Below are 18,453 nucleotides of genomic sequence, written 5' to 3'. Positions count from 1 at the left end.
TATGCGGTCAGCAATATACGCTCAATGATATCCAATATGCGCTCAGTAGTATGCGGTCAGCAACATACGTTCAATGATATCCAATATGCGCTCATTAGTATGCGGTCAGCAATATATGCACAATGATATACAATATGTGCTCAATAAGATGCGCTTAGTCATAGACAGGCGCCTATCATGGGCGCTCAATACCTGAACAAGGCCAACAAAATGGCGCCCTCCATGGCGTGCCGCATACAGACCACGCCGCCGATCCTCGTCCCTCGGAGACCAAAAAGTAAGAGATGTACGCCTTACCTGATCCTCGGCGCTTCCCGGCTGTAACCCGGGCGGTCTCCGGCTGCGGGGGGAGAGGGTAAGTACCTTCACCGCCGCGCTTGAGGAATTTCACCCGCTGCCTCTGAGCCGCCGAACTCGTCTCACTTGGGGCTAAGTCCACGCCGGGACCGAGGCGCCTCTCAGCCCGACCCGAGCCCTTCACGCTCAGGGCCAAATCCCTGCCGCGATTCGGCCACCAGACCGAGGCCTAGACCTCCGAGGGATCGTGGAAATCACCCCGGGAAACTCAACTGGGGGAGGGACCCTAGGGTATCACCGCAGGAGTGCGGGGCTCGATGTTCCTGGAGAAAATTTAGTAAGTAGAATAGAGAAAGTAGAAAATAGAAAGTAGTATTGGAAAACATGCTCTGCGAGCGTGCAGGCTCTCCAAACTGCTTTGGAGACAGAAATTACTGAGTTGCTACGCTTCTTGTGGGGGTATATATACCCGTGCTGACTTCAGATCCGTCTCCAACTGCTAGCACGAGCATACTATACCCTTTCGTTCTGAGTCCATCTGGCTACACGCTAGGAAATGGGATGTTTTGTTTTTTTTCCTTAGAGGTGCAGTTCCTGAAAAAAAAAAAAAAAGACAGGAAAACCCAAATTGTGGGTTTTCCTATCTTTTTTTCTTCCTGAAATGCAACGAAATAGGAAATAAAGACGAAATGTCCTATTTCATTGCAAACAACTGCACATCTCTAATATTTATGAATACTTGGATTCATAATATTTTCTGCATCGGCGCTGCTGGTGATGATATCCACTTGTCTTGAACACCAAATAGAAAATACTTTGGGCAGAGCATCTTCTTAAATGCTAGAATAACTTTCCAAACAATAACGTGTTATGAATGAGTGGCCAGAACTCCACGTTGCGGCCTTGCAGATCTCTTCCATGGGGATTGCTCGCAAGTGGGTCACTGATGCTACCACAGCTTAGACAGAGTGATCCTTGACATGACCCACAAGATGAAATCCCACCTGGGCATAATAGGAGGATATGCAGTCTGCTAGTCAATTGGATAGAGTCTGTTTGGCAACATTAATCCTCAGCTTGCTGTGATTGAAAGAAATAAAAAGTTGTTTGCATTGTCTATGGGCTTCTGTCTGCTCCAGATAGAGTCTAAACTGTGCAGGGCTTGTTCACCTCAGTGAGCATGAAGACCGGAGAAAAAATGTTGGAAGGATAAATTACTAGTTAAGATGGAAGTCCAACACCACCTTAGGCAGGAATTTAGGATGCATACGCAAGACCACTCTATAGTGAAAAAACTTAGTGTAAAGTGGATAGTCACTAAGGCCTGGAGCTCACTGACCTTGCATGCTGAAGTGACCACCACCAACAATATGACCTTGCAGGTCAGGTACTTCAGGTCACGAGAGTGCAGCGGCATGAAATGAGCTTTCAACAGTTACCACCATGTTGAGATCCCAGGACATAGTGGGAGGCCTTAAGGGAGGTTTCATATGAAGCAGACCCCGCAAGAAAAGTACAACTCTAGGCTATACAGAGATGAACTTATCTTCTACACATTGGTGATATGTGCCAATCGCACTAAGAGGAACCTTAACCGAGTTAGTCTTGAGACCAGCGTCTGAGAGATATAGGAGGTAATCAATCAGTGTTTGTGTTAAACAGGAGAAAGGGTCTAAGGCCCTTTGCTCACACCACACAGAAAACCTCCTCTACCTCAGCCTATAAGGCTTTCTTGTCAGAGAAAGTCTGACAGAAGAGATACATCCTCTGAGGGGTCGAGGGGTTGCAGGATCAACTTCTTTCCAAGCTGTAAGCGAGAGGGTCTGGAGGTTGGGATGCTGCAACCTCCCCTGATCCTGAGTGATGAGAGCTGGGGGAAGTGCCCAGGTCTTTTTGGTTTCTGGATGGATAACTCTTGGCAGAGCAGAAACCAAATTTGTTTCAGTCAATGAGGCTATGAGGATCAGTGTTCCTTTGTCCTCCTTGAGCTTCAACAAAGACTTTGCTACCATTTGAACTGGAGAATACTCATACAGAAGACCCTGACCCCAATGAAGGGCGAAAGCATCTGAGGATAGCTTGCAGTGTGTCCTGCATGTGGACAGAAGAAAGGGACCGTCCTGTTTCAAGGGACTGTGAACATATCCATCTCCAGGGTCTCAGAGGCAGATCTGATTTGCTATTCCTTGGTCAGGGAGCCATTCGTGGAGGTATGAAGGATAGACTCAGTCTGTCCACTACTCCATTCTCCAGACCAACCAGATATGTGGCCCCTGTGTGCCATCCCATGAGAGGGGGCCCACAACAAAATGTGGACCACTTTATGACACAGTAGGTATGAGCTTGCACCTCCCTGTTGATGTAGTATATAGACACTTGATTGTCTATCTGGATTAACACAATTTTGTTAGACAGCCAATCTCTGAAAGCCTATAGCACATACCATATCACCCGAAGCTCCAGGAAGTTTATTTGAAGCTGACTTTCCTGGGTGGACCAAAGGCTCTGGGTGCTGAGCCCAACTACATGCACTCCCAGTCCCAAGTGGATGCAGCCATTGTCAGAACAATTTGCATCGGAGGAATTTGAAAGAAAACCCCCTTCACCAACTTGGAAATGTCTCTCCACCAGGACAAAGAGTCCCAGAGTGACTTGGATGCAGTCCTGAAGATCCCTGAGTGGCCTTCAACCACTGGGATCTCAGGGTCCATTGGGCTCTCTTCTGAATAGGCGTGCCATGGGAGTAGCATGCATGTGGCCCATTAGCCTCAACATGTGCCAAGCTGTCTGCTGCCTCACTTGGATCTCTGCCACAATGGCCAGAGTGATAGCACTCGACCACGGCAAGAAGGCCTTGGCCTTAGCCTGAACCGTGACTAGCAGAGATCTGATGAATTATAATTGAAGTAACAGGCTGAGATATAGTTTATGTCGAATCCTAGTGAGTCCAGAACCAGGATGGTCGAGCATGAGCTGTAAGTGATATAAAGGATTCTGTAACCTGTCTGATACTGTGCACCTTCCTCCCCCACACCTATCACGGCCAGCAGTGCTACAATAGTTTGGAATAGTTCAGAAAAGACCATGTGTTTTATCCAGACTTCTATTTCTCAGATTTTGCAGGGTTAGCATTTAGAAGAAAAACAAACAGTACATGTTTCTAAAGTCTTTGCTACTTAGCATCGGATAAGCTCTGCATCATTAGTGGATTGAAACATGACAGAAACCTGAACCTGCTTGGAGTATTAATAAAGGTAACTAGTTGGCTAGACTCCCTAAGTTTAGATTAGCTTCTGTTCCACTCTGGAGCGGTTTCTGCCTGGAGGTCTTGGAGACTGTCTGTGGTGAAGAACATATGTGTTCTTGGTTCCTGTCTCAGGCTGGGCTGAGGAGACTTCTCAACCCGGGAAAAGGGAAGCCAGCTTCAGCACAGGTAGCCAGGTCACAGCAGGGATCTCTTCTATGAAGATGTCTTGTCCTAGATCTAGGAGCTCTCCCTTCATGGCTGGGAGGGGCACAGTCTTCAGGTGAAAATGGTCTGTCTTTTGGTCACCCTCTCCTTTAGCTCTCTCTCTCTGCCACTTTTAACAGTCCAGACATGCATATGTAAACAGCTCATGCATAGTCAAGCAGCAGGATGGACAGGATCATTTCTTCACTTCAGAGTGCTGGTCCCCTTTCCTCATCTGGAAGGGGCATCACTGCTCCTGCTGCATGGAGACTCTGGACAGGGTCCAGTCACATTTTGACCAGCACTGCTTCGCCATGTCAGTGATTCTCCATTTCAGATTGCTGAACCTTCATCAGGGAGGTCACGGCTCCTGTCTGATGAACTGTCCTTGGATCGATGAGTTGCTCTGCTTAGACGAGTTGTTGGTGCTTCTCTGACCTGTGGATGTCCTGGGGCTGTTTACAGGTTTATAGCCCTTAAATCAAACAAGTACATAAGAACATGCCATACTGGGTCAGACCAAGGGTCCATCAAGCCCAGCATCCTGTTTCCAACAGTGGCCAATCCAGGCATTAAAAACCTGGCAAGTACCCAAAAACTAAGTCTATTCCATGTTATCGTTGCTAGTAATAGCGGTGGTTATTTCTAAGTCAACTTAATTAATAGCAGGTAATGGACTTCTCCTTCAAGAACTTATCCAATCCTTTTTTTAAACACAGCTATACTAACTGCACTAACCACATCTTCTGGCAACAAATTCCAGAGTTTAATTGTGCGTTGAGTGAAAAAGAACTTTCTCCGATTAGTTTTAAATGTGCCACATGCTAACTTCATGGCGTGCCCCCTAGTCTTTCTATTATCCGAAAGAGTAAAAAACCGATTCACATCTACCCGTTCTAGACCTCTCATAATTTTAAACACCTCTATCATATCCCCCCTCAGCCGTCTCTTCTCCAAGCTGAAAAGTCCTAACCTCTTTAGTCTTTCCTCATAGGGGACTGTTCCATTCCCTTTATCATTTTGGTCCCCCTTCTCTGTACCTTCTCCATCGCAATTATATCTTTTTTGAAATGCAGCGACCAGAACTGTACACAGTATTCAAGGTGCGGTCTCACCATGGAGCGATACAGAGGCATTATGACATTTTCCGTTTTATTCACCATTCCCTTTCTAATAATTCCCAACATTCTGTTTGCTTTTTTGACTGCCGCAGCACATTGAACCGACAATTTCAATGTGTTATCCACTATGACGCCTAGATCTCTTTCTTGGGTAGTAGCACCTAATATGGAACTTAACATTGTGTAACTATAGCATGGGTTATTTTTCCCTATATGCATCACCTTGCACTTGTCCACATTAAATTTCATCTGCCATTTTGATGCCCAATTTTCCAGCCTCACAAGGTCTTCCTGCAATTTATCACAACCTGCTTGTGATTTAACTACTCTGAACAATTTTGTATCATCTGCAAATTTGATTACCTCACTTGTCGTATTTCTTTCCAGATCATTTATAAATATATTGAAAAGTAAGGGTCCCAATACAGATCCCTGAGGCACTCCACTGCCCACACCCTTCCACTGAGAAAATTGTCCATTTAATCCTACTCTCTGTTTCCTGTCTTTTAGCCAGTTTGTAATCCACGAAAGGATATTGCCACCTATTCCATGGGTAAAGCCATGCTGCCTTTGTTCCATTAAACCATGTCTTTCTATATGATCTGTGATTATGATGTTTAGAATACTTTCCACTATTTTTCCTGGCACTGAAGTCAGGCAAACTGGTCTGTAGTTTCCCGGATTGCCCCTGGAGCCCTTTTTTAAATATGGGGGTTACATTAGCTATCCTCCTGTCTTCAGCTACAATGGATGATTTTAATGACAGATTACAAATTTTTACTAATAGGTCTGAAATTTCATTTTTTAGTTCCTTCAGAACTCTGAGGTGTATGCCATCCGGTCCAGGTGATTTACTACTCTTAAGTTTGTCAATGAGGTCTACCAAATTTGGTTCAGTCCATCTGAATCATTACCCATGAAAACCTTATCCAGTACGGGTACCTCCCCAACATCCTCTTCAGTAAACACCGAAGCAAAGAAATCATTTAATCTTTCCGCGATGGCCTTATCTTCTCTAAGTGTCCCATTAACCCCTCGATCATCTAACGGTCCAACTGACTCCCTCACAGGCTTTGTGCTTCGGATATATTTTTAAAAGATTTTACTGTGAGTTGTTGCCTCTACGGCCAACTTCTTTTTAAATTCTCTCTTAGCCTGTCTTATCAATGTCTTACATTTAATTTGCCAACATTTATGCATTTTCCAATGTCAGGAAGTATTTCTTCACGGAAAGGGTGGTGGATGCCTGGAATGCCCTTCCGGAGGAAGTGGTGAAGTCTAAAACTGTAAAAGACTTCAAAGGGGCGTGGGATAAACACTGTGGATCCATCAAGTCTAGTGGGCATAAATATAGAGGAGGTGGTAAAACACTGCACGGAGCGGCAGTAGCCACAGAGGCATTCACGGAGCGGGATGCCAGTGGCCAGTAGTTGTTCCACCTTCAGGCAGCAAAATACTGCACAGAGCGGCAGTAGCCACAGAGGCATTCACGGAGCGGGATGCCAGTGGTTTGTGTTCCACCTTTACGGAGCGGAAGGTTGGAGGGCTGCCATCTCCAAAAAAAACCCAAAAAACAAAAAACAAACAAACAAAACAGAGGTGGGTAAGAGTATGGGGCAGGGGTGTGGCCGTTTATTGCGGCAGTTGCTACCCCTGATTGAGCTGGATGTTCATTGGGATGCGGATACGGCACTGCTCTCTGCATTGGTGGAGGGGTGGAAGGGAATTGGGGCCGGAGGGTGCTGGAAGCCAATAGTGACGGGGGAGGGGGGGAAATAAAAAAAAAAAATGGATAAACTGCGTAGCTTGCTGGGCAGACTGGATGGGCCGTTTGGTCTTCTTCTGCCGTCATTTCTATGTTTCTATGTTTCCTATTTTCTTCTGTTGGATCCTTCTTCCAATTTTTGAATGAAGATCTTTTGGCTAAAATAGCTTTCACCTCCCCTTTTAACCATGCCGGTAATCGTTTTGCCTTCTTTCCACCTTTCTTAATGTGTGGACTACATCTGGATTGTGCTTCTAGGATGGTATGTTTTTTGTTTTGTTTTTTTTTTTTTTTTGTTTTTTTTTTAACAATGACCACGCCTCTTGCATACTTTTTACTTTTGTAGCTGCTCATTTCTGTTTTTTTTCTATTTTTCTCATTTTAGCAGTTTCCCTTTTGAAAGTTTAGCACGAGAGCCGTGGATTTGCTTACTGTCCCCCTTCCAGTCATTAAATCAAATTTGATCATATTATGATCACTATTGCCAAGCGGCCCCACCACCGTTAAAATTGCTCCCTCTCTTGTCGGTTCCTGAATCAATTGCTCCATAAAGCTATCATTTATTCCATCCAGGAACTTTATCTCTCTAGCGTGTCCTGATGATACATTTACCCAGTCAATATTGGGGTAATTGAAGTCTCCCATTATTACCGCACTGCCAATTTGGTCAGCTTCCCTAATTTCTCTTAGCTTTTCACTGTCAGTCTCACCATCTTGACCGGGTGGACGGTAGTATACTCCTATCACTATAGTCTTCCCCGACACAAAAAGTATTTCTAATCATAAAGATTCAATTGTGCATTTAGTCTCATGCAGGATGTTTATCCTGTTGGACTCTATGCCATCCCGGACATAAAGCACCACACCGCCTCCTGGGTGCTCCTCTCTGTCATTGCGATATAATTTGTAACCCGGTATAGCACTGTCCCATTGGTTGTCCTCCTTCCACCATGTCTCTGAGATGCCAATTAAGTCTATGTCATCATTCACTGCAATACATTCTAATTCTCCCATCTTACTTCTTATACAAACAGTCTAACTTCAGTTAGTCAGCCAGAGTGACTCACTGCTCTCTTGATTAAAAAATGTTGGTACCTATTCAAACCAAATCATACTACCTCAACACCTTTCCAAGGTGAGTAACTGAACTGAACTTTTCAACCTTTTTACTTGGGTATACACTGCTCCTAGCTTATTTCTAGCTTCTGGCTACTTTTTGGGTTATTTTTTTTAGTGTTTGTTTTTTTTTTTTTTTTAATACAAACACTCAGTTCTGCTTACTAACTGCCTTACAGACTTTAAAAAATAAACACACTACCTACTGCTTACTAGCTGCCTTATTGAATGACTATTTAAAAATACAGTCTAACTTGTTTATTCACTGCCTTACTGACTATTAAAAGCACAAACACACTAAATAATATTCCCAAATAGTTAACTTTGCCCCAATACTTTTAAAAAAGACAATGTCCCAAGCAAAAACTTACTGATTCCTTTCAGCCACCAGCAAGGTGATCCTCTCCTCTCAGAGCTCCTGAGTAGTATTGTTGCCTTGGTCAAAAGTTCCTCATCATGTTTTCCTATGTTGGTCAAAAGTTCCTCATCTTGTTTTCCTATGTTGAGACATATATATCAGCATCCATCGTTTAAAGCCTGTGTCCCTCTGAGGTCAGTATTCATAGAAGTAGGTATTCATATTTTGCTGCATACAGTGGTAGAACATCTGGAATCTCCCTTACAGGATTCCTCGGCCCCTGCCCGAGAGCAGTTCGTGATCAGCCATTCGTCCAGATAAGGAAACATGTGCATTCCCAATCTGCAAAGATGCGTTGCCACCAAAACAAAGAATTTTGTGAAGACCTATGAGGCAAACGCTAGCCCAAATGGCAGAAAGTGGTACTGGAAGTGCTGGTTTCCCACCATAAATAAAATACTTATGGTGACTGGGGAAGATCTCGATGTGAGTATAGGCAAAATTTAGATCAAGAGAGCACAGCCAATCCTTTTTTGTAGAAAAGGGATCAAGGTGCCCAGGGAAATCATCTTGAACTTTTCTCTTTTTAGAAACTTATTCAAGGTCCTTAGGTCTAGGATGGGACAGAGTCCCCTGCTATTCTTTGAAATTAGGAAGTACTGGGAGTAGAATCTCCGCCCTCTTTATCCTGGTAGAATAAGCTTGACCGCTCTGGCCATTAAGAGGGAGGAGAGCTCCAAGAGAAGTACCTCCTGATGTGCTATGAGTCCACAAAATGGAGTCAGAGGGCGATTTAGTAGGACAGCCAATAGGTTCAATCTGTCCCCCTTCTGAGGTTACACTGGGCCACTGGCTTGTGTAGAACTGCAGCCTGCTACTGACTGGAGGGTCTCCCGACACAAGTACCGGGACAATGGCTATGCTTTCTCCAGTCCAGTCAAAACTCCATCCTTGGAGTTGACAGACACTGTCTGGAGCTTACGGGCCCCTCTTTTGCCTGAGGTGGCTACGAAGGGCCTGCTGTGATTGGGATCAAGATGGAGGAGGACAGTGTCTCTTCGGGTGGAAGAAAGGTTCCTCGGACCTGATCTCAAAGTGGCACCAATGCTTGCGACAGAGTCTTGATGCCACTTCGAAACCCCGATTTCTCCACACTCAACCCTTATTCACCAATGACTGGAGAGTGTCATGCTACCGCTGAGGTAGCTGCTCGGCCAACTCTTGCACCTGCTTCAGGGTGACCTGCATGTACTGGCAGAGGAAGAGCTGGTAGGTCGCTATGCAGGCAATGAGCACAGCTCCTTGAAAAACCTTCCTCCTAAGAATATTCATAGTCCTCTGATCCATCCCCAGGCACAACGAGGAATGGGTTTGAACGTGCTTAGATTTCTTGAGAGCAGATTTAGCTCCTTCTGATGTGGTAGTTGGCAACTAAATCCGGAAGCCTTTTGGACAAGGTAAGTTATGTCCACCTTATTTATTTATTTTTTTTAATTTTATTTTTATTCCACTTTATATTATGTTCCAGAAGAAAATCACAGATAAATACACAAATATCAAAAACAAAAAGATAATTTCATACAGAAAGAAATAGATTATGCTTGAAATTTATCTGTGAATCCTAAGACTAGTACAGAAAGAAATAACGGAACCTAATAGAAACTAAAAGAAGCAGCATTAACTAAGAATTAACATTTGAAAAAACTGTGTTAAACTACTATTTTACTATTTCTCTCCTAACCCCAAGGTTTGATGGACTTAGGACTCAAGGTATGTTCGCAGTTGGTCCGGATGGTTAAATACATATCTCGTGTTTTGATAAGTCAAAACACATTTACAAGGAAAACGCAAAAAACTTCGCTCCCTTTTGAATTACTTTCTCCCTCATGGTCAGAAATTCTTTTCTCCTCAACTGCGTACTTAGAGATACATCTGGAAAGATCCTAATAGGAAATCCATGAAATTGAGAATTTTGATTTTTAAAATATAATCTCAATATTAGATCCCTCTGTGAAATATCAGCACATTGTATTATTAAGGTACCCCGAGTTTTTATCTCCATATCTGACGACTTTTCTAACAGTTCAGACAAATTTGTGTCTTCACTTAAACTTCCTTGTTCTGGCCCTTCTGTGCCCCCTACTAGACGAGATATATAATAAACTCTAGAAATTACAGGAAGCGTACTATCAGAATACTTTAATATTTTTAAAAGATAACTCTTGAATAGTTCTCTAGGGGACAACAGATGGGTCCTAGGAAAATTAAGAATTCTCAGATTTGCCCTTCTCATTTGATTTTCCATCTGCTCAATTTTATTTTGTTGAAATTTTTCTGACTTAATTAAGTTCACCTGAACTTTTTCAACCTCTTCAATTTTATGTTCTAGATTTATCATTGAATTTTCTATCTTCTCTGTTCTAACCTGAAGTTCTTTATTATTGTCTAAACTTAATTGAACTGTTTTAGTCAAGTCATTTATGGATTTTTGAATTGCAAGAATCATACTGCCAATTTCCTCCATTGTAAATTTTGTGGGAACAAACAGTACTGGACCAGCTGGCATTTCCCCCTGTCCCCTTTCCATCTTTTTAACCTTGGGAACCAATACGGTACTATCCCTATAGTTAGGGCTCAAGACTAGGGGTGACTCATGAGTCCGCTGTGGCACATCCGTTACCACTGCCTCCCCCTTGCCCTCCACTAGTATAGAGTCCAAACTCGGGGTGGTATCCTCGAATGTTGTTACACCTCCTCCCCTTCCCGTTGGCTGTTCAGGTGTTGTAGGAGCTCCAGGGCTCAGAGATGTTTCATTGGTCAAGGAGTTGCGTTCCTGCTCCTGAGCTTCATCTCCAGCGACTCCCGCTCCTGGCATTAAAGTAGTTCGACCAAAAATGTCCTGAATTCGAGGTTGATTACTCTCAATCACAGGTGTTGAGGTAGCTGTTATTTTCCCCTTCCTCTTAGTATGTGGCATTACTATGAGGAAGGGGCGTCAAGAACTTAAACTCAATTGATGAAACCTTAAGACTTCAATTAGGATTTTGGTAACCCAGTAGTGTTAATAGAACAGGGTCCGACACCTTCTTATTAATGGGAGCCACCGAGAGGGGGTTCTTCCACATCCTCATCAGTAACACCATAAGGATCTCATGTACTGGGACTGCCATGATCTCCTTAGGAGGCTCCACGTACAGAAACATATCTAGCATCTTGTGTCAGGTATCGTTCCCTGTCTGCAAATTAAATGGGATGGTTTTGGACTTCAACCTAACAAACCCTGTAAAGGAGAGGTCTTCCAGAGGAGACAATGGGTCAGAGGGGAGGTTATCTGATGCCTCATCTTCCAAAGCCTTCCCCAAAGGGGTAAAGGAGGTCCGCCTGTCACCAACAAGCGATGGATCCAGTGGCTCTCAGTCCTCTGCCAGCAGTACAGGTACCAGAGCAACTGGCTAGTTGGGCCTGAACTCCGAGACATCTCCTGTCTTCGAGTTAGCTTCCTCCAAGGAACTGCAGACAACCACTGGAATGGTAGGCAGCAGCTCTGATGCTTCACTAGACACAGACAAAGACGGTACAAAACTGAGGAGCACCTGTAGAGGGCCAAGTAGCAGCTCGAGAAGAGACTGTGCCGGTCCCAGGGCCGTTGGTACTCCAAAATAGAGGCCCTGGAGCGTCTTTCTCCATGGTGAGCTGCACTTGTTTTTCCAGCTCTTCCTCGAAGATTGCCAATGCCATCACTGACTGGGAGCCAAGAGACATGACCAGATCCTCTTTGGAAACGAGATGAGGATCACTGGCTGAAATTTGGAACGATGGACATCATGGCAAACCCCTGGGAACCATGGAGGATGAGCAGTCTTCACCACGGGGTCACTTCAGGGGCTTCTCAGTAAAAGCTGGAGCATCCGCGGAGAACGATGCTTCTTCTGCATCCATCGATGCTTGGCACGGTCCTTCCCCGGTGTCAAGGTTGAAGGAGGAGGAACCTGATGGCCCATTTCCAGAGTCCGATGAAACCGATGACCCCGCCGATTGATGGCCATCAATGCAGTTCTGAAGTCCCTCGTTGTTGATGCCTCTGATGCTGATATATCGGTCTTCTGCATCTTCTCCAGACAGGCCCGGAGTCCTTTAGGGGGTCATCTGGGTGCATGTACGACAACCCTGGACATCATGCAATGCCCCCAAGAAGAGGACACATCTATCATGGGGATCTACGATAGACATGGTAATCATACATTGAGGGCACAGCTAGAACACTGTTGACACAGCATCACAAAATAAAAGGGATGCAAGATCAAAATTGATGGCAGCGGACATTGATGGCTGGCAGGCATAGGGCACACTGCAGCCCCAAGGATTCAGACACAAACACCAAAAAACCTACCTAGGGATGAAACTAAGGGAAATCTAGAGACCCCATGTCAATGAGACGTGAATCCTGTCGGTGAAAACTACCAAAAGTGAAAAAGAAAAAAAAAAAAAAGACAAAAAAATGTTTGAGAGACTCAAACCACAAACCTCCAGGCACCATGGATAAAGTAAGACTGAAGGGTCCCCTTCCCTCCTATGGATGCGTGGTATAATGCATGCTCAGACAACTCAGTCAAAGTTCTAGAAACTTTGACAAAAGTTTTCTGTGCTGGGCTCCATCGGATTATGTCACCCATGTGCAAGGACTGCCATCTTGCTTGTCCTTTAAGAAAGATATATTCTTTAAGCACAAATGTTTTTGAAGTGCTCTAAATGTCCATGATTAATGGCTGGGGGAAAATAACTTTTACCATATAAATAGGAATAAGAATAGGATACCAACCCCATATACAAGGAACATTACACCTTGAGAACAATTGTGTAAACCCACCCATATTCATCACAACCAATTCATAGTAAGCTAACAAAGCAAAGTAAGTAAAGCAAAACCCCTGTGGCTCCTCAAAGGGCTCAGTAAGGTGTGCTTACATTCTGCCTGCTGCAGCCCAGTTTCCTCAAGATGATGATTTCACTGAGTGGGACTTTTGGTATTCCAGCAGAGAGGCGGGGCTTTGATGATCCAAATTATTGGTTATACTGGGAAAAGTTGAAAGCCTGTTCCCAGGTCAGATAACTGAATATATTAAATGGCTGTAGGGGGTAAGGCTGAGAAGACAAGGGTGAAGATTTTTTGTGGGATGTAATTATTGATGTGGTAAGGGTCAGTTGAATTAATCAGTAAAATAAGAGAATGGGCTGTATTAAGAGGAAACAGAGTTTGGCTATTTAGATGTGAGCCATATTTTGACATCTGGGGAATTCTCCTTGTGGTATTGAGGTTTGTAATGTTTGATAATTATTTGTGGTATGTTTGTTTATTTTAGAATTCAATATATATTGTCGCTGTTGACTTTATGCATTGTAATTTTAATATGTATTTTTGTTTCTAAAATTATGCATGTATTTTTATACACCACTTTGGGCAACCTAGCTGGTGTGGGAAGTGGTTAACAAGACATTTAAAATAAATAAGTTGTAAATGATGGCAGCTAAAGATCAAAATGGCCCATCCAATCTGCCCAGCAAGAAGTTCAGAGTTGTAACTGCCGCTCCAAGCATCTTATTCCCATGTATTCTGTTTAGGGTTGTAACTGCTGCTCTGTGCATGTTACCCCCTGTTACAGGTTCACTGTGTGGGTGTAGTAAAACATAAGGCCAGTATCCCCTAAGCACCTTCAGAGTGAGATCTGCTACGCTAAGACAACGCCAGACAGACCCGATTCAGCACGACTGTAAATTCCAGAAATAGATTTGCTCGGTTACGCTTCAGAAAGCACTGAAGCAGAGATAATACACAGATATAGCAAAAGCAATGGTTATAATACTAATCCAGTATAATACTTTACTGTTGTTGAAAGAGCCCAGGAAAGCAGCATGGCTCTGATACTTCTGGAAGTTGGGGGTTTCTCTCCTATGCCTTTGTTAGTTACACCCTTTTAGTTTGCACATCTGAAACAAGTTTTGAGACACACATACAATCTCCCAAAAAAATAGCCCAAAGTGAGAAACAGCTTGTTTTCTCTTGTGACTTTTAATTCCCTTACTACAGAGCCTGTACATCTGTTTATCTCTCCCTTTCCCACACTTCTTTTAGTCACATGAAATTGGATCAAGTGTGAACACTGAGGCCTAATTTCTGAATATATCCTTAGACACACTTGTCAGACTTAGGTTAAGCAATCCTATTACATCCCCATGCAGAACAATCACTACTAGTTATCCCAATGCTTTATTTCCATCCCCTTGTCATTAGGGATCCTGTGTTTATCCCATGCTATCCTAGGAAGTAACACGAATTAGATCTACTTTATGGGATCTGCCAAGTACTTGCAACATGGATTGGCCATTGTTGGAGACAGGATGCTGGGCTTCAGTGACTTTGGTCTGACCCAGAATGGCAGTTCTTATGCTCATGCCCTTTTGAATTTCTACCTTTCCTACAGTAACAGAGTTTACATGTGTTTAAGTGCTGGTGTTTTCTCCATTGATTCCTATGGAGCTGGGGAAAGCAAGTGTTTCAGAAATTATGGGAATGAGTTAGCATGGAGAAGTTTGGGCAGGTATTCTTGGCTTCTTAGTCTAAGATTGTGCTGATGGTAAGATTGTGCTGATGGAAGGCAGAACAGTAGGTTCACCATATGGGACTGATGTCATATAAGCAACTATTCATATGAAAAATAGGAGGCTAATACAGATGGAAATTAAGTAGTTAATGTATTCTACACCATTGAGCAAGGCAGATATGACTTCCTTCATTATATGCTCATTTGAATGCAATATATCAGTACATGTCCACCTAAACAGACTTTCCCCCTCCAGGAGTGAATTTCAAACATTTTTATTTGCCAGCCAGGCTAATAGCTATTCACCTCAGTCTCAATTGGACATGCTAAGAGATCTGATAATATTAAATCAATTCATTGCCTCAAACCTTCTATTTTGAACAACCATCATCCTCTACACAGGGAAAGTAGCCTAACTGGCAATCATAATGTAAAAGCTTGGAGCAATAATAATCTTAGACAGAGTGATATTCAAAGTTTGCAGGCATATCATCTTTGCCAAAATAGGCTTCATTTTTTCTTTTCATAGTGTACCAATGTTTCTTTTTTGGTTGAAGACATGCATCGTTATCTCTAGAATATATATTTTGCCTTGATATCCTAGTAGCTCCACTTAACAATTAGAATGGACATCTACTACAGAGAATGTTTCAGAAAACAAACATCTGGTTATCTGCATTTAACTTTAAAAAATGATAGCAGCTGTCCTGAGCCACCTTACAGGATGACAATTAGTACTTTTATGTTAATCAAAGGTTTATAAATTCCTCAGTATATTATTTCCTACATTACTTACAGAACCTTGTTAATTTTGAGGGTAATTCTCAAAAGCTATTTACCCAGCTAAGGGGGTCATTTATCAAAGGCTTATTGCATGCGAAAAGGGCCTATTCGCATGCGACAATATGCAAATTAGGGGGAGGGGAGGAGTCGGCGGTGTCTTCGCTGCCGGCGATAATGTTACTAACATTATCGTCAGCAGTAGCACGCCGAATAGCACCACCTTTCACGGTGGCGCTATTGCTTATTACAGCGGTTACTACCCCAAATCAATTAGCTAGATACTGCACTTAGATGCAGCTCCAGCACTGCTGTCTGCATCGATGGTGGAGGTGGAAGGGAATTGGAACCAAAAAGTTACCAATAAGGGCCCTGACCTCAGCGGTCAGAGTAAAAAATAAGTATGAAAACAATTAGGCGTGAAAGCTTGCTGGGCAGACTGGATGGGCCGTTTGGTCTTCTTCTGCCATCACTTCTATGTTTCTATATGTATGTTTCTATTCTGTGTGAAAACCGGTAGCCGGCGCACCACCGTGGTGCGAAGACTGTGGGCTTTCGCAGACTGCCCCCCCCCCCTTCGCCCCCCTGCCCCTCGTTTTCGCAGGATTCATCATTCCTGGCCTAAATAAGCTGTTTGAAACTTGCTTATCCTGTATGCAGGCTCAGAGACTGGGTTAGGTCAAGGGAGGCAACAACAAACATGGTTTTGTATTATCAAAACTGTGTGCATTCTTTTGCAGGGAAAAAGTATTTTCAGAAAATACAGATGCAAATATCTGCAGGTATTTTTTCCCTAAGCAATTTTCAAAGAGAAAATATGTACATGCTTTCCCTTTGATAACTGGTGCAGGTAAAAGTATTCAGACTTTTCAGCTACATGCATACTTTTGAAAGCTGCCCTTCTTATGATTTCCTTTCTAAGAAAACACTTGCTTTAAATCTTAATTTTTTTCTGTCAGGTACATTAATATCTGAAAATTGTATTTTAATATTCAGCAGAATATTTATTAAATATGAAAAGGTAGCAACTTACAGATTTTTCAGTGCTGGCACGAGCAGGGAAATCAATTTCTAAAACATTTTTCAAATTTTGTAACAGATTACTTTCTGGTTCCCTATAAGAAAAAAACAAGACAATACATTTTATATTTCAGAAAATTTCAGTTTTTAAATCTATAGTATATGTTATTTCTTGGGAAACATACCATAAATGGATGTTGTTATTCAGTTTACTTCTCAACGGAATTACCACTGCAAAATACAAATAATATTCTCAACTTAATTTTAAAAAATCAAATATATGATCTTCTGGAATAAATACACACTACAGCATGCAAGTCTAGGCTGATCTTACCATTAACTTGCTAGCCCAAGATTACCTCTGTGGAAGCACTGCTTATTTACTATACTTTACAATAATATTTGAATTTGAACACAATTTTAAAATAAAAATGTGAGATGCATTTCCAAAGTATATATTTCTTGTATTATAGAAATATAAAATAAGATATGTGTATGAATGTATTAACATGTGTTAAACATCTATGCTGGTGTCCAACACCCATTGCAATGGTGTTACAATATGTTATTGGTAATACAAAATAATGGCACAATCACTATAGGGTACTGCTAGATCCCCTCAATAATATACAATCCAACACATTTTAGGGAATCCCAAAAAATGTAACCTTGAATTTTCAGTATATATCACAATTCAAGAATCTTCATATACTTTATTATACATCTCACATGAACATGTTATTAAATTACATTTTATAACAATTAAATACATGTTTAACATTGTAATACACACATATTTCTGATGATAACACCATATTCAACAATGCATATATATCAAACACTATATTCCTCACCACACATACACAGTTTTAAATATGCCCGGTCCGGACCGGATCCAATAATACAACTCCAACCCTAACCCCCTAATATCACACATTCACATACATACACCATTCATTCATCTTAAAATCATATACCCCATAAAAATATCCTAATGCCCTTAATGTCTACATCCGATGATATACTGTAATACTTCAAAGTTATACTTGAACATTTAATTATTCATTCTCCTGCTGAGATATTATCAATCACCCTGGTTCTTTTTAATCATTTTAACATCAAACACCTCCACCTTAAGTTCTTTTCAATAATTATTTTAACACCAGTCGCCCCAAGGCACCTTGTTTCACCCCTGTTCGGGCTTCCTCAGGAGATTTCTTGCTGTATTTCACAATTTCACTCGTATCCACTTTTTTCTAATGTTGGGCACCCCTCGTCCGGACCAAACTACATGCTGATACATCCAAACATTTCCGGTGTGTTAATGTGGCCGTTCACTGTGTGTTCCAATAGTAAACCAAACCACCGACAAAAGTCTTAAACTTTTCTGTACAGAAACTCCAAATCTGCATCAACAAATGCTGGCTTTTTCACTGTTCACCAAACTTATTCAATGCCTCTTCCCAACGTCAATCCGCTCAATGTCACCTTTGACACTACGGGAATGACGCGACATTGAGCGGATTGACGTTGGGAAGAGGCGTTGAACAAGTTTGGTGAACAGTGAAAAAGCCAGCATTTGTTGATGCAGATTTGGAGTTTTGACTAAATTTGACTAAAATTACTGTCACGTCGACAGTCTTTATCCAGGCAATAGTGTGTGGCGAAAGTATGGAAAGAACTCCAGGGTGCAGCCCTGCAGATCTCTCCCACCAGCATGGCACACAGGTGGGCATCTGACGCTGCCATGGCTCGTACCAAACGAGCCTTAACATGGCCTCCAAGTGGCAGTCCCGCTTGTGCATAGCAGAATGAAATACAATCTGCTAGCCAGTTTCATAAGGTCTGCTTGGACACTGCAACTCAGAGTCGCTTTTTGTCAAATGAAACAGAGTTGTGTGGATTGCCTATGGCCCGCTTTACATGCTAGATAAAAAGCTAGGGCC

At 42.5% G+C, this 18,453-nt stretch overlaps 1 protein-coding gene across 3 annotated transcripts in view; it reads right to left on the bottom strand.

Annotated features, from left to right (window-relative positions):
• Positions 1–18,453, bottom strand: part of FANCL (FA complementation group L) — a 300,676-nt gene that overhangs the window by 40,049 nt on the left and 242,174 nt on the right. For all 3 annotated transcript variants that reach the window (XM_029593734.1, XM_029593737.1, XM_029593735.1), the window contains 2 exons: positions 16,693–16,738; positions 16,521–16,602 (listed from right to left, as the gene is read on the bottom strand). In XM_029593734.1, coding sequence (XP_029449594.1) covers positions 16,521–16,602; positions 16,693–16,738 — 128 coding nt within the window. The remainder of the gene's footprint in view (positions 1–16,520; positions 16,603–16,692; positions 16,739–18,453) is intronic.

This window comes from Rhinatrema bivittatum, chromosome 3, assembly GCF_901001135.1.
Source record: "Rhinatrema bivittatum chromosome 3, aRhiBiv1.1, whole genome shotgun sequence".
Taxonomy (NCBI): domain Eukaryota; kingdom Metazoa; phylum Chordata; class Amphibia; order Gymnophiona; family Rhinatrematidae; genus Rhinatrema; species Rhinatrema bivittatum.
This window is presented reverse-complemented; position numbering and strand designations above follow the sequence as displayed.